The 15831-nt window shown below is 39.1% G+C and overlaps 1 protein-coding gene across 1 annotated transcript in view; it reads left to right on the top strand.

Annotated features, from left to right (window-relative positions):
• F13A1 (coagulation factor XIII A chain) overlaps positions 1–15831 on the top strand; it is a 171775-nt gene that overhangs the window by 47451 nt on the left and 108493 nt on the right. Inside the window, exon 4 of the mRNA XM_044258396.1 lies at positions 1986–2237. Coding sequence (XP_044114331.1) covers positions 1986–2237 — 252 coding nt within the window. The remainder of the gene's footprint in view (positions 1–1985; positions 2238–15831) is intronic.

Raw genomic sequence — 15831 nt, 5'->3', positions numbered from 1 at the left:
ACTGATACCCCTAACATAACAAAGCACTGGGGTTCTACTCTTTCTCCCCAACTTACACTGTGTAAGTTATTGTTTTCATTAAGATTAAACATCTCATAAAATTACACAGCAGTTAACTTATGCAACCACCTCCTTAGAATGCTCTACCTTTTGAAAATATGCCTACCAAAGAATCCTTTATGACCTCATAGCATAGGGCACCTCCGTGACTCAGTCATTAAGTGTCTGCCTTCACCTTAGGTCATGATCTCAGGGTCCTGGAATAGGGCCCCACATTGAGCTCTCTGATCAGCGGGGAGCCTGCTTCTCCCTTTCCCTCTGTCTGCTGCTAGTGCTTGCTTGTTCTTTCTCTCTCTCAAATAAATAAATAAATAAAATCTTAAAAGACCTCATAACACATACTATGTAATTGGAGCCCCAAATGAAGCATTGTTTTTGTTAGTTTTAATGCAGAATCCTCTATATGCTTTCTATAAAATAATTAAAATAAATATGTTTTTCTTTTAAAGTTTTGTCTGCCTGTAGTCAAAATAATTTGTAGACTTATTAGCCTGATTTGTATTTTTCTTCCAGTCAATTAGAATTAAATATGTAACACATTTTGGGAAACTTTATAAATGAAAGTGTTGCTCCATTTTAAAATATCTATACATTTGATTATCCTGTATGCTAAATCATAAATTAAACTGTAAGCTGAAAAGTTAAAGAATGCTGTGAGGTTGAGGGGCACCTACATGGCTTAGTCGGTTGAGTCCGAATCTTAATTTTAGCTCAGGTAGTGATTCAGGGTCCTTGGATTAAGCCCCAGGTCATGCTCCCTGCTTAGCAGGAAGTCTGCCTGGGATTTTCTGTTTCCCTCTCCCTCCACCCCTCCCACCCCTCCTGCTCTCATGCTCTCCCTATAATAAATAAACAAATCTTAAAAAAAAAAAAAAAGAATGTTGTTAAGTTGACCTGATAGATGATAGATAGATAGAGAGATAGATAGAAAGATAATTATCTCCATATATATATGGAGAGAGAGAGAGATGGAGAGATACTGTGAAGACTATTTTTCAGGAAACCATTGGTAAAATTTAGTTTTGAGGTTAACACTATGAACTAAGAATTTGGTCTAAATGACTGCAATAAAGACAAATAAAATGTATCCTGAGAAAACTTATACATAATGTGTGCTAAGCCTGGAAATATGGTAAAATTCCCTGTTACTTCATTTTTTATTGAAATGACAGCTAAAGTTTGTTATGTATGAAAAATTATAGGCAAAGCATCTTACATGGGTTATTTTACTTCCTCCTCAGGTAATATCATTATCGTCATTTACCGATGAAGAAAAAGAGAAGGTAATAGGGATTTGTAGGGGTCAAGTGATTTGCTAGAAGTTGCCAGCATAGGGGAGGAGCAGAGCCCAAGATTCAAATCTAGAGAACTTGCCTCTGGAACCTGAATTCTTGCCCAGGACATAAAGCTAAATCCCTGATATGACTGCCAATAAACACATGTTTCAGTTGAATATGAAGAAGGTCAAATATACAACCTATAAATATAATCCTATTATAGGTAATATAACAAATCGTATTCAGAATAAGCAAAAACACATTTGCCTATCACACTAAAAAAGCAATTCTAACTTTTAGAAAGCAGAATTTCAGGGAATGATAACTTCACAGTACCCTAGAAGCTCCGTTTTGTTTTGTATCCCAGATTATGATTTCTACATCTTATTTGAATTCATTAACTAACGAATGACTATTCCTGTAAGTATTGTTATTCTTTTTTTTTTAAATCTAGACATGACAATTCTGAGCTTCAAAGAAGAAAATCAACTAATGTCGCGTAGCAACACAGTAGCAGAAATGAAATTCAAACCCAAGTCTTATGATTTCAAGTCCAATTAATTATTTTAATCTTCAGCTACGAGATGACAGAGTGAGAACAAAAATGGTTTGTGAAATAGACTCAAAACTCATTCTCTCTTCTCAAAGGTCGCTACCCTCAGGAGAACAAGGGAACCTACATTCCAGTTCCTATCGTCCCGGAGCTGCAGAGAGGCAAGTGGGGGGCCAAAGTTGTCAGGAGAGAGGACAGGTCTGTCCGGCTGTCCATCCAGTCTTCTCCAGAGTGTATTGTGGGGAAGTTCCGCATGTATGTTGCTATCTGGACCCCCTACGGCATACTTCGTACCAGCCGAAACCCAGAAACGGACACCTACATTCTTTTCAATCCTTGGTGTGAAGGTAAGGAGCAAGCATTTTTCTCATTTTAAAAAAAAGTTGCTCATATTTTTCCAATGCATCTCTTTTTGGAGGGTTAGCAGAATTATTCTAGAATATATGTCCCTTTTCTACATACACTGCTTCCCATGGTTGAAAGACAGGGGAAAAAATGAAATTTGTCCTTAATATATATGAGGACAAAGCCTCTGCATGTGAAATTAGTACTGGTAAACATTTATTCCAGGAAATAATCGAAGAATGCCTGAAGTTGCACAATTAGTTAATTGTGGAGCTGGGTGTTGATGGTGTCACTTCTGTGTATGCTATTACTCTGTAAACAAAATGAGCTTTCAAGAAAAATAGGATAAAGTTGATCCTATCCATAGTAAAACAAACTTCTCTATCTCCCTAATTCAAGAACAGAAAGCCTGAATGTTGGAAGAATCCCATAAATACCAACTGGGTATAAATTTCATAAACCATAACTCTGGATGTACAAATATGTAACTTTAGTTTAATATAATACAACTTAGGGCTCAGTGGGTTAAAGCCTCTGCCTTCGGCTCAGGTCATGATCCCAGGGTCCTGGGATCGAGCCCCGCATCGGGCTCTCTGCTCAGCAGGGAACCTGCTTCCCTTCCTCTCTCTCTGCCTGCTTCTCTGCCTACTTGTGATCTTCGTCTGTCAAATAAATAAATAAAATCTTTAAAAAATATATATATATATATAATACAACTTAATCTCTACTGCTATTCTGATTCTCCCTTTCTGTCTTACAGAAAGGGAGAATCTACTTATATTCAAATAAAATAGGTCAAGTCCTAGGATTTCTCTCAATTCAGTTTAAAAACTTAGTCACGCACAGTACTTTTCCCCCATCTCCCTGTCTGCCCTTCTTTATCTGCCCACTGCTTCCATACTTGGAATGGAGCTGATTTTCAGTTCCAGAAGCAGAAGCAAACATTGCAGCTGCATTAATGGGAGAGGGTGCACTTTTGGATCTTAAAAAATAACGTAATGAAACTTATTAAAAGCTGACACAGGATGGGAGATGTCTCACATCATCTTACTTCCTGTGTATTGCTCTCCACTATCTTCCAAAATGAGTTGTTTTTTTTTTTGTTTTTTTTTTTTTTTTGCTGATTTTGAATGACATTGCTTGTGAGAATGGCATTTGAATCAGGGTTGAGCTGCACTTACCTATTGATAATAAGTGAACAACAACATTGTTTACATATATATAATATAAACCTGGATCCTACTGACCTTTATTTTGAATTATCAGTTCCAGTAGTGTTGGCAGATGGCACTGAGCTAATCCTATACTCCCCACTCTCCACCCCATCATCTTGTACCTGATAATCCTATCTCTGAGACAGGTGTCCGAGGCTGATGGTAATAAGGAGAAGTTAATAGGGCCATGTGCTGTTCAAAGGTGCCCTCCTGTGTACAATAATCTTGTCAACCAGATATAAAGCATTCTGGGACTGAGGGGATGTGGTGCTGCTTACAGAGGTGGGGAAGACTGAAGGGAATGAAGGTGTAGAGACACATTATGATTTTCAAAATGTTAAGTTGGAGTTAACTGTAGATATCCAAGCAGAGATGACAAGTAGGTATTCCATTCTGTGAATCTGGAGACGAGAATCAGAGTTGTAAACTTGGGAGTCATTTGCACCTAGGGAGAAAATATAGAGAGGAAAGAAGATATAGCATTAAGCCCTAAGGAACACCAGCATTTGGAGGTCTAATAGAGAATGAAAGCAAAGAAATGAAATGGCGAAGTACTTTGGTCATGGCCTATTGTAAAAAAATTGTATTTTAAGAATCCATATTTGTAAAATAAATAAACTAGGGATTCATTGTTGATTTTCTTTGCATTACAAATAGAAAATTATATAATTTCATATAACTATCTAGCACTCCAAGGTATTTAGAAATGATATGGTTTACCCCAAATTTGGTATAATCCCCAAAATGTTTATATCACATATCATGGGGTATGTGTCTACATGCGTTTCAATCTATGTTTCCAGTTTTCCAGAGCTGTAAAGGGTAAGTCATGTTGCCTGACATTGAGTTTATAGGAGAATCATTCAGGGAGTGGATAGTTTAATAACTTTCTACTACCTGATCCCTGCCTTGGTTGTATCCATGGTGAGCAGCTTCCAGGTTTCCCTGTTCAGAAGGAGTTGCCCGGTGTAGAGATAACATGGCCCAACACTTGATGCTACATTACAGAAAGGGAACAGAGGGCTCTCCCCTAGGTATCACTGAAAGGACAGATGAGAATAAAACTAGGCAGATCAGTTTGGAAGCTGTGGCCCAGGACAGAGATGATGATGGATGGTGGTGGCAGTGGAGATGAAGAGGGGATGAATTGGAGAATGCTTTGGATTTAGGACAGAAAATGAAGAGGGATTATTTGCTCCAGCTCTTTGAAGAATGCCGGTGGAATTTTGATCGGAATGGCATTAAAAGTATAGATTGCTCTAGGCAGTATAGACATTTTAACAATGTTTATTCTTCCGATCCAAGAGCATGGAATGGTCTTCCATCTTTTTGTATCTTCTTCAATTTCTTTCATGAGTATTCTATAGTTCCTCAAGTATAGATCCTTTACCTCTTTAGTTAGGTTTATTCCCAGGTATCTTATGGTTCTTGGTGCTATAGTAAATGGAATCGATTCTCTAATTTCCCTTTCTGTATTTTCATTGTTAGTGTATAAGAAAGCCACTGATTTCTGCACATTGACTTTGTATCCTGCCACGCTGCTGAATTGCTGTATGAGTTCTAGTAGTTTGGGGGTGGAGTCTTTTGGGTTTTCCATATAAAGAATCATGTCATCTGCGAAGAGAGAGAGTTTGACTTCTTCATTACCAATTTGGATACCTTTTATTTCTCTCTGTTGTCTGATTGCTGTTGCTAGGACTTCTAATACTATGTTGAACAAGAGTGGTGAAAGTGGGCATCCTTGTCTTGTTCCTGATCTCAACGAGAAGGCTGCAAGCTTTTTCCCATTGAGGATGATATTTGCTGTGGGTCTTTCATAGATAGATTTGATGAGGTTCAGGAATGTTCCCTCTATCCCTATACTTTGAAGCGTTTTAATCAGGAACGGATGTTGGATTTTGTCAAATGCTTTTTCTGCATCAATTGAGAGGACCATGTGGTTCTTCTCTCTTCTCATATTAATTTGTTGTATCACATTGATTGATTTACGAATGTTGAACCATCCTTGTAGCCCAGGGATGAATCCCACCTGATCATGGTGGATAATCTTTTTAATGTGTTGTTGGATCCTGTTGGCTAGGATCTTGTTGAGAATCTTAGCATCCATATTCATCAGTGATATTGGTCTGAAATTCTCCTTTTTGGTATGGTCCTTGCCTGGTTTGGGGATCAGGGTAATGCTGGCTTCATAGAAAGAGTCTGGAAGTTTTCCTTCTGCTTCAATTTTTTGAAACAGCTTCAGGAGAATAGGTGTTATTTCATCTTGGAAGGTTTGGTAGAATTCCCCAGGGAATCCGTCAGGTCCTGGGCTCTTGTTTTTTGTATGGAATCAGAAGAGACCCCGAATCGCTAAGGAAATGTTGAAAAACAAAAATAAAGCTGGCGGCATCACCTTACCTGATTTCAAGCTTTATTACAAAGCTGTGATCACCAAGACAGCATGGTACTGGCATAAAAACAGACACATAGACCAGTGGAACAGAGTAGAGAGCCCTGATATGGACCCTCAACTCTATGGTCAATTAATCTTCGACAAAACAGGAAAAAATATACAGTGGAAAAAAGACAGTCTCTTCAATAAATGGTGCTGGGAAAACTGGACAGCTATATGTAGAAGAATGAAACTCGACCATTCTCTTACACCGTACACAAAGATCAACTCAAAATGGATAAAAGACCTCAACGTGAGACAGGAATCTATCAGAATCTTAGAGGAGAACATAGGCAGTAATCTCTTCGATATCAGCCACAGCAACTTCTTTCAAGATACGTCTCCAAAGGCAAAGGAAACAAAAGCGAAAATAAACTTCTGGGACTTCATCAAAATCAAAAGCTTCTGCACAGCAAAGGAAACAGTCAAAAAAACAAAGAGGCAACCCACGGAATGGGAGAAGATATTTGCAAATGACAGTACAGGCAAAAGGTTGATATCCAGGATCTATAATGAACTCCTCAAACTCAACCCACACGAAACAGACAAACACATCAAAAAATGGGCAGAAGATATGAACAGACACTTCTCCAATCAAGAAATACAAATGGCTATCAGACACATGAAAAAATGCTCATTATCATTAGCCCTCAGGGAGATTCAAATTAAAACCACATTGAGATATCACCTTACACCAGTTAGAATGGCCAAAATTAACAAAACAGGAAACAACATGTGTTGGAGAGGATGTGGAGAAAGGGGAACCCTCTTACACTGTTGGTGGGAATGCAAGTTGGTGCAGCCTCTTTGGAGAACAGTGTGGAGATTCCTCAAGAAATTAAAAATAGAGCTTCCCTACGACCCTGCAATTGCACTCCTGGGTATTTACCCCAAAGATACAGATGTCGTGAAAAGAAGGGCCATCTGTACCCCAATGTTTATAGCAGCAATGGCCACAGTCACCAAACTATGGAAAGAACCAAGATGCCCTTCAACGGATGAATGGATAAGGAAGATGTGGTCCATATACACTATGGAGTATTATGCCTCCATCAGAAAGGACGAATATCCAACTTTTGTAGCAACATGGACGGGACTGGAAGAGATTATGCTGAGTGAAATCAGTCAAGCAGAGAGAGTCAATTATCATATGGTTTCACTCATTTGTGGAGCATAACCAATAGCATGGAGGACAAGGGGCGTTAGAGAGTAGTAGGGAATTTGGGTAAATTGGAAGGGGAGGTGAACCATGAGAGACTATGGACTCTGAAAAACAGTCTGAGGGGTTTGAAGTGGCGGGGGGGGGTGGGATGTTGGGGTACCAGGTGGTGGGTATTATAGAGGGCACAGCTTGCATGGAGCACTGGGTGTGGTGAAAAAATAATGAATACTGTTTTTCTGAAAATAAATAAATTGGGGGAAAAAAAAAAGAAAATGAAGAGGGGTTGACATGGGAGGTGAAGAAGAGAGAGGAGTCAAGGATAACTCTAGGTGGCATGTATCTGACTGACTAGGTTTGTGGTGGTGCTGCTTTCAGAACTAGGAAGACTGGGGAAAGTGGAGGAAAAGATCTAGGGGTGGAACTAAGAATTATATTTAGAAATGTTAATTTGGTGATATCTGTGGGATCTTCAAATGAAAACATCAAGTAGTCACTTGAATCAGTGAATCTAGAGCTCCACGGAGATAGCTGAACTTGGGATGTAAATAGGGCACCATCAGGAGCTAGCAGGGAAGTTTAAAGAAAGAACAAACACAGATTTAGTATCATCAGCAATTAGAGTCTAGACAAAGGAGAAGGAGACTGAGAAGGAGTTAAAGGAAATCAGTAAAGCATGGTGTCACAGAGCTGGATAATTGATTCAAGAAGACAGCAACTGGTTCTTTGGAATGATGCTGATGAGTTAAATAGGACAGGGAAAGAAAATAGCCATAAACTGTGGAAATATGGAAGTCACTGGGGAACTTGGAAAGGTTTTTTTCCACAGTGATGGGGAAAGAAGCCAGAGATACGGGCATGGACTACAGTACAATGGGAAGTAAGAACGTGGGGATAACAGCTATTGCCATGTTCTGCAAGAAGACTTTCTGTAAAACAGAGATGGTGATATGAAGGTCAAAGAAGAATTTTTTTAAAGACATAATTTATTAGGCATAATTTTATGGAGATGGAGACAAACCAAGAAAAATTGAGTTTACTGCCCGGAGAGAAGGTAGCAGTCCACAGCCTTGTCTACACATTAGAATCACCCAGGCAGTTAACTACCATGTCTCAGACATTCTGGTTGGTCTGGTATGCTTTAGGGTTTGTCTGTTTTGTTTTGTTTTGTTTTTCTAGAGAGAAAGATAATGTGAGTTGGGGGAGGGTCAGATGGAGAAGGAGAGAGCGAATCTGAAGCAGGCTCTACACCTAGTTGTCACCATGAGATCATGACCAGAGCTGAAATCTAGAGTCAGACTCCTAACTGACTGAGCCACCCAGGCACTCTTGGGCTTTAGGATTTTTTAAAAAGGTCTGCAGGTGATTTTTAAAGCCAAGGTTGAGAAGAACCAACATAGGGATTAAAATCCTTGACTGAGTGGAATTCAGGGAACAGGTGAAGAGCCCTTGATAGGTGTGGCTGTCCACCTTCCACTGTGACAAGAGCAATGTGGAAGATGGGTTAAATATGAAGCTTTTCTAGATTAAGTGGAAGGAAGACAAGGTTGTTTCCATTTTGTGATGTCTTTTCCCAGTGAGGTGAAATGCAAAGTCATCTGTTGAGAATCAGAAGCAAGAAAGGGAGTGTTGGAGGCTCATAAAAAATAACTGAGAATTTGGAGGTAGGAAGAGGGCTTATTCCAGGAACATGGCAAGAAGATATTTGTGAATATCTTCTCCCATTTCATGGGTTACCTCTTTGTTTTGTTGACTGTTTCCTTTGCTGTGTAGAAGCTTTTTATCTGGATGAAGTCCCAAAAATTCATTTTCACTTTTGTTTCCTTTGCCTTCGGAGACATATCTTGAAAGAAATTGCTGTAGCTGATATTGAAGAGGTTACTGCCTATGTTCTCCTCTACTTTGCTTAAAATTTCACCAACTCCTTAAACCCAATCCCAGTCTCTCCCCACCTTATTGTCTCTTCTCTGAATCATTTCATTCCTCCTTGTTCCCGTGCTCCTCTTGCATCCTCTCTTAGGAGGAGACTGTCTTTATTCTCTCATGTAGAGCAATTCAGCAAGGTTTTTTATTTTGCTGTTTGGGTTCTTCCAACAATTAGGCTTTTGGGGACTACACACTTTTCCAAGATCATTCCCTCCAGAAAAATTCTGGTGCCAGTTTTTAAGCTAACACCCTTTTAAATCTAAAATTAATCCCCACTGCCCCTCAGTGGGGATTAATTTTAGCCGCTTAATAGGGATCCCACTAGGTGCCTCAGTCGTTTCAGTGTCTGGCTTTTGATTTCGGCTCAGATCATAATCTCAGCGTTGTGAGACAGTCCTGCATCGTTCCGAACTCAGTGCAGAATCTGCTTGAGATTTTTTCCCCTCTGCTTCTGCCCCTTCCCCCACTCTGTCATTCTCTCTCTAAAATAAAATAAGTAACAAAATCTTTTCTAAACATGCTCACTGAGATCTCTGAGAGAACACTTATGAAATGAGAGAAGGATATCACCTCCTCACCTCATGCACTGTGTAGTTTTCCCAGCCCAGAAATTAAGGCATAAAATTCAAAAAGAAGATCTGTTCTTTATTGATCCTGTATATCAACCTCTTGTCTGTACTATCATTTGCAAGTATCTTCTCCCATTCCGTGGGTACCTCTTTGCTTTGTTGACTATTTCCTTTGCTGTGCAGAACCTTTTGATTTTGATGAAGTCCTAAAAGTTCATTTTTGCTTTTGTTTCCTTTGTCTTTGGAGACATATCTTGAAAGAAGTTGCTGTGGCTGATATTGAAGAGATTACTGCCTATGTTCTCCTCTAGGATTTTGATGGATTCCTGTCTCATGTTGAGGTCTTTTATCCATTTCGAGTTTATCTTTGTGTACGGTGTAAGAGAATGGTCGAGTTTCATTCTTCTGCATATAGCTGTCCAGTTTTCCCAGCACCATTTCTTGAAGAGACTGTCTTTTTTCTTCTGTATATTTTTTCCTGTTTTGTCAAAGATTATTTGCCCATAGAGTTGAGGGTCCATATCTGGGCTCTCTACTCTGTTCCACTGGTCTATGTGTCTGTTTTTTATGCCAGTACCATGCTGTTTTGGTGATCACAGCTTTGTAGTAAAGCTTGAAATCAGGTAACATGATGCCCCCAGTTTTATTTTTGTTTTTCAACATTTCCTTAGCGATTCGGGGTCTCTTCTGATTCCATACAAATTTTTGGATTATTTGCTCCAGCTCTTTGAAAAATACTGGTGGAATTTTGATCAGAATGGCATTAAAAGTATAGATTGCTCTATCCAGGATCTATAAAGAACTCCTCAAACTCAACACACACAAGACAGATAATCATTTCAAAAAATGGGCAAAAGATATGAACAGACACTTCTCCAATGAAGACATATAAATGGCTATCAGACACATGAAAAAATGTTCATCATCACTAGCCCTCAGGGAGATTCAAATTAAAACCACATTGAGATACAACTTTATACCAGTTAGAATGGCCAAAATTAGCAAGACAGGAAACAACATGTGTTGGAGGGGATGTGGAGAAAGGGCAACCCTCTTACACTATTGGTGGGAATGCAAGTTGGTACAGCCACTTTGGAGAACAGTGTGGAGATTCCTCAAGAAATTAAAAATAGAGCTTCCCTATGATCCTGCAATTGCACTACTGGGTATTTACCCCAAAATACAGATGTAGTGAAAAGAAGGGCCATCTGTACCCCAATGTTTATAGCAGCAATGGCCACGGTCGCCAAACTGTAAAAAGAACCAAGATGCCCTTCAACGGACGAATGGATAAGGAAGATGTGGTCCATATACTCTATGGAGTATTATGCCTCCATCTTAAAGGATGAATACCCAACTATTGTAGCAACATGGAAGAGATTATTCTGAGTGAAATAAGTCAAGCTGAGAGAGTCAAGTATCACTTGACTCAAGTATGGTTTCACTTATTTGTGGAGCATAACAAATAGCATGGAGGACAAGAGGAGTTAGAGAGGAAAAGGGAGTTGAGGGAAATTGGAAGGTGAGGTGAACCATGAGAGACTATGGACTCTGAAAACAATCTAAGGGTTTTGAAGGGGCAGGGGGGTGGGAAGTTGGGAGAACCAGGTGGTGGGTATTAGAGAGGGCAAGGATTGCATGGAGCAGTGGGTGTGGTGCAAAAACAATGAATACAGTTAAGCTGAAAAGAAATTTAAAAAAAAAAAAAAAAGATCTGTGTGATGGCCCTCCACACAGCCCAGTACACTGTAGCCTGATAGCTGCTATGCTAATTCATAACAAGGAACTCACAGAGTTGTACAGTCTGGTAATGGGTTAGCAGTTAAAAAGAGAGCCATTGCCCAAGTAGAAAAGATAACAAAGAGGAAATCAGAAGTTGACAAAATAGAGCGAGATGAGAAAGATGCTGAAAATACTGAGCACGTGATCTGTAAGTGATGTCCAAGGTGGCTTAGGACGTTGGGCTGAAAATTATACAGGCATGTATAGTACTTATTGACAGAAGAATGTTCAGCTGAGTTCCCGGGAGCCCTGCAGCTTGCTTTGCATTCATAGGCAATTTATCCTCCTTAATCACTAAATCATTAATGGGGATCAATAGCAATACTACACCAGTGAGGACAGGGGCAGAAGCAGTGAGAATTATTGGTCAGTTTTTTAATTTAATAGCGCTAACCAGGCTTCAGATCCATCCCATGAGGGAGAGAGCCTTTCTCCTGGGTGTTAGAAAACTATCCATAAGGGTAGAAGGAAGGAGTTAGGGATTTATTGTGGCTTCCTCTTATTTTCCTAACTGCTCAGGATCTCTGGATTATGGAATATATTTCCTTATTTAAATTCAGAATGTACCAGATTGTTAGTCTAGCATTAGTGCCAGATAGTGTATTCTGAAAGATTTAGATGCTCCATACCTGTGCTTAGTACTCTGGGTCCGTGTTTGAGTATTCCGTTTGGTGGGACATCAATCATATTCAGGGGTCTTTTTTCTCTTCCTAACTTGTTTCCCCATATCCCCCATTGCTGGTTTCCTCTTACCTCACTCAGCCTTGTATCCCAGCACCTAGTACATACTTAATGTTTAAAAAATATTTACTGCATTGATTTAATAATTCTAAGTAAATGCTTTTTTGGCTCACTGCACCTACAATCATAGACAAGTTGTAAATGCAATCTCACACCTTACCACCTTGAAAAAAGTCAAAAACTTATATGATATGTGTGGGAGTGAATTTGTGGGCATAGAGTATGTAGATTTCTCTCTCTTAGCATCTGACTTCAAATTGACATCTGGTATTTCTAACTTTTTATTCACTATGACTTTTTTTAAAATTTATTTTTTCTTTATTTTCAGCATAACGGTATTCATTGTTTTTGCACCACACCCAGTGCTCCATGCAATCTGTGACCTCTCTAATACCCACCACCTGGTACCCCAACCTCCCACCCCCCACCCCTTCAAAACCCTCAGATTGTTTTTCAGAGTCCATAGTCTCTCATGGGTCACCTCCCCTTCCAATTTCTTCCAACTCCCTTCTCCTCTCTAACTCCCCATGTCCCTATGACTTTTGTATTTTCCATTAAACAAAGAAATCAAATAAATTTAATGTAAAGAAATTAATGTTTCCAATACCTGGATACCTTTAATAGATAGTAAATAAATACAACCAACTTGTATTTTCTTATGACATTCATTTCTATGCTATTTATTTAATAATTATATATGGTCTTTTAGACCCTTCAGTACAGAATGGCGTAATGCACCAAATAACAATGGCCAATATCCCTTTCTTTTGAAGACCTTGGGGCTCAGGCCAGAATTTATACCCTCAACCTAGAGCCATTCATTCATCAATCCACATATATTGATGGTATACCTTCCCCCCAATGACAATATATAAGTACTCATGGGTAGTATGACAGTATTACTTATTCATCCACAAATACTAAGGGTCAGCATTGAACTGGGCACTCGGAATATGGTAGTGAAAAAGACAAACAATGTTTGCCTCACAGAGTTTCCACAAAGATTTCACAAATGAATTAGTAATAAACATGATTTACAATTGTAAAAAGTATTAACATAAGTCATAGCACAACAAGAATATATAAGAGGGTCACCTGGCCTAGCCAGAGGGTAAAGAGAAATGGGTCAGTGGCTTATCTTTGTACCCTCTCCAGCCCCTAGAATAGTATTTGCCTAAAATAACAATCAAATAGTTGGTTACTTAAATTTTTATGAAATTTTTAAAAAAAATTTTAAAAGCTTATATGAAAATGTTAAGCCCTTATTTATTCAAAACTCCTATTTAATAAAACAGCACATATCACTCTTTCAAGTGATATGGAGGCTAATTCATCCTTTTCACACCAAGCATTGCAGTGAGCAGGGAGCTCAGAGAGCTCACAGTAGACATTCTTTCCATGGCATGTAGATGACCCCAGAATCAAGGTCGAAAGCTGTTTTTGAGATGCTCTGGAAGGAGCAGAACTGAAAGGGTCTAATCCAGAACCACGTTCATCAGCCGATTCATATGGTATTTAATTCCTTCTATGTGTAGTTGTTTATATTCTACAAAGAGTGCTCAAAGCCAGAATCTCTCTGCATTATGTATTTTGAGAAGCAGGATTCTTTTCTCATTCAGCCTAGCATTGTGTCAGGCACCAAGTTAAATGTTCAACAAATGTGTGCTGAATTGAACTGATAACCATCATTCTGAGGGTCAGAGAGAGAATTATGAGCCTCACATTTCAAGAGAGAAAAAAGACTCTGTGGTGTTAGATAAATTTCTCAAGGTCGTATAGAAAATTAAGAAACAAGTTGGGGCTAAAACCTGGATATTTTGATTTGGTCAGGATACCCTCTTTTATCTTTAAAACCAGAACCACTGGCATCCCATCTTGTGTAATAAGAGAAACAAGAAGTAGGTGTTAGGCTGAGAAGCTTTTATGATGTTCTACAACATTGAAAGTCCTGCTGTTAAAAATAAACAAACAAACAAGTAAATAAATAAAAATAAAAACAGGTTGATAGCTATAAGATCAAACAACAGTTTTCTTTGCAAAAAAGAAAAAAAAAATAAGGATGCCAACAAGGGCACAGGCTCTCTTTGAGGATACTAAGTAAAGAATCTCTGACATTTTCCTTGTAGAACTGCTTTATGAATAATAGTCTACCTTCTGAAGATATTTAAGTACCTGAAAAGTCCTTAGTCAGCAAAACTAGTAAATTAGCACAAATCAAATAAACTTCCCAAGCTGGTCTAAGATGTAACATAATACAATATGTTTGCAAGGAATGAAATGGACCCAATTGTTGAGGAACTCCTTACTTGTGTTTCTTGGATTTATTTCATTCCAGAGTTAATGAGTGCAAAGGTGGACCTCGAGATTGGCTGTATTAAACCATTTTAGGAAGACAGCGACTTTGGATCCTTCCAAAGGAAAAACACAAAAGCGCAGACTCTAGAAATGCCATTCTTTTCTGTGCTCTATCATTTCCCATTTCTCAGAGATGTGAAGTGATTCTTAACACGCCGATAGCACACACCGACTTCTGGGGTTCACCACCCCCTCTGCTCTACTTTGAGATGGAAAAGCTACCATGAGGACACCAACCTAGAGCCACATTTGCTCCACATGTGAAGCCACTCCCTCGAAGAGTGATTACCTTCATCCAACATGTCTTTCTTCTTTCTTCAGTGATGCTCAGCTGTTATAGAAAGGGGAGGCAGGTAAAAGTTATTCCCAATCCCCTCGCTCAAAATTTCTCCCTGCTCTAAAGAGGTGATGCATTTTACCTTTTTGAAGGAACCAAGCTATTATTTCTTCCAAGAGAGCAGAAACAAAACCAAATTCTGATTTAAGCTGGTAGGCGGTCTCTTCAGAGACAACTTACATGATAACATTCTTCACACTGTAGTTTTCTTTCACCCCTGAGTTTGCTTTGCGGGGCTTGACTTTAATGACTTTGGAAATGGGACTTACTTTAACTTTAAAATAGCATGTAAATAAGCAAAAGGAAATTTTCAGCCTAGGCAGTGATGAATAGCCATCCTTCTCTCAAAGAAGTTATACAGATACTAAAATCAATAGGCTCAGCATTCCTTCTTACATGTTTGTCATAAATTCTTACTTTTTCTGTGTGTGGGAAGGCAAGTGGTAATTTCCAAGGGGGCTAAAATCAGCCCTCTAAGTGAATCCCAAAATTCTCAGCCCACAATGTTGTTGTTGCTGCTGTTAAAACTACTACGTTATCCCCACCAGAGGAATAGTAAAATAAATGAGATCATTCTTCTTTACTACTTGCCTCCTATCAGTCACCTTGGAAAGGCAGTTCTTTATAAGGCGTGTTGAAAGCAGATGGAGGTATTCACCATATTCACCAGTGATGACATGTGTAATCTGTTTCCCTCTTGAGTTTAAATTTCCAGAGGTCACTTAGTATCAAGAAGTTGTCAGTAGGTTCTTGGTGCTGCTTCTAACTCTATGATCTCTTTAGACCTACCTCCTGCTACCAACTTTTTTTTTTTTAACTTTATTTATTTTCAGAAAAACATTATTCATTATTTTTTCACCACACCCAGTGCTCCATGCAAGCCGTGCCCTCTATAATACCCACCACCTGGTACCCCAACCTCCCACCCCCCCGCCACTTCAAACCCCTCAGATTGTTTTTCAGAGTCCATAGTCTCTCATGGTTCACCTCCCCTTCCAATTTACCCAAATTCCCTACTACTCTCTAACGCCCCTTGTCCTCCATGCTATTGGTTATGCTCCACAAATAAGTGAAACCATATG

Source organism: Neovison vison, chromosome 1, assembly GCF_020171115.1.
Source record: "Neovison vison isolate M4711 chromosome 1, ASM_NN_V1, whole genome shotgun sequence".
NCBI lineage: Eukaryota > Metazoa > Chordata > Mammalia > Carnivora > Mustelidae > Neogale > Neogale vison.
The sequence above is the reverse complement of the archived record's forward strand: the minus strand, read 5'-3'. Positions and strand labels throughout refer to the sequence as shown.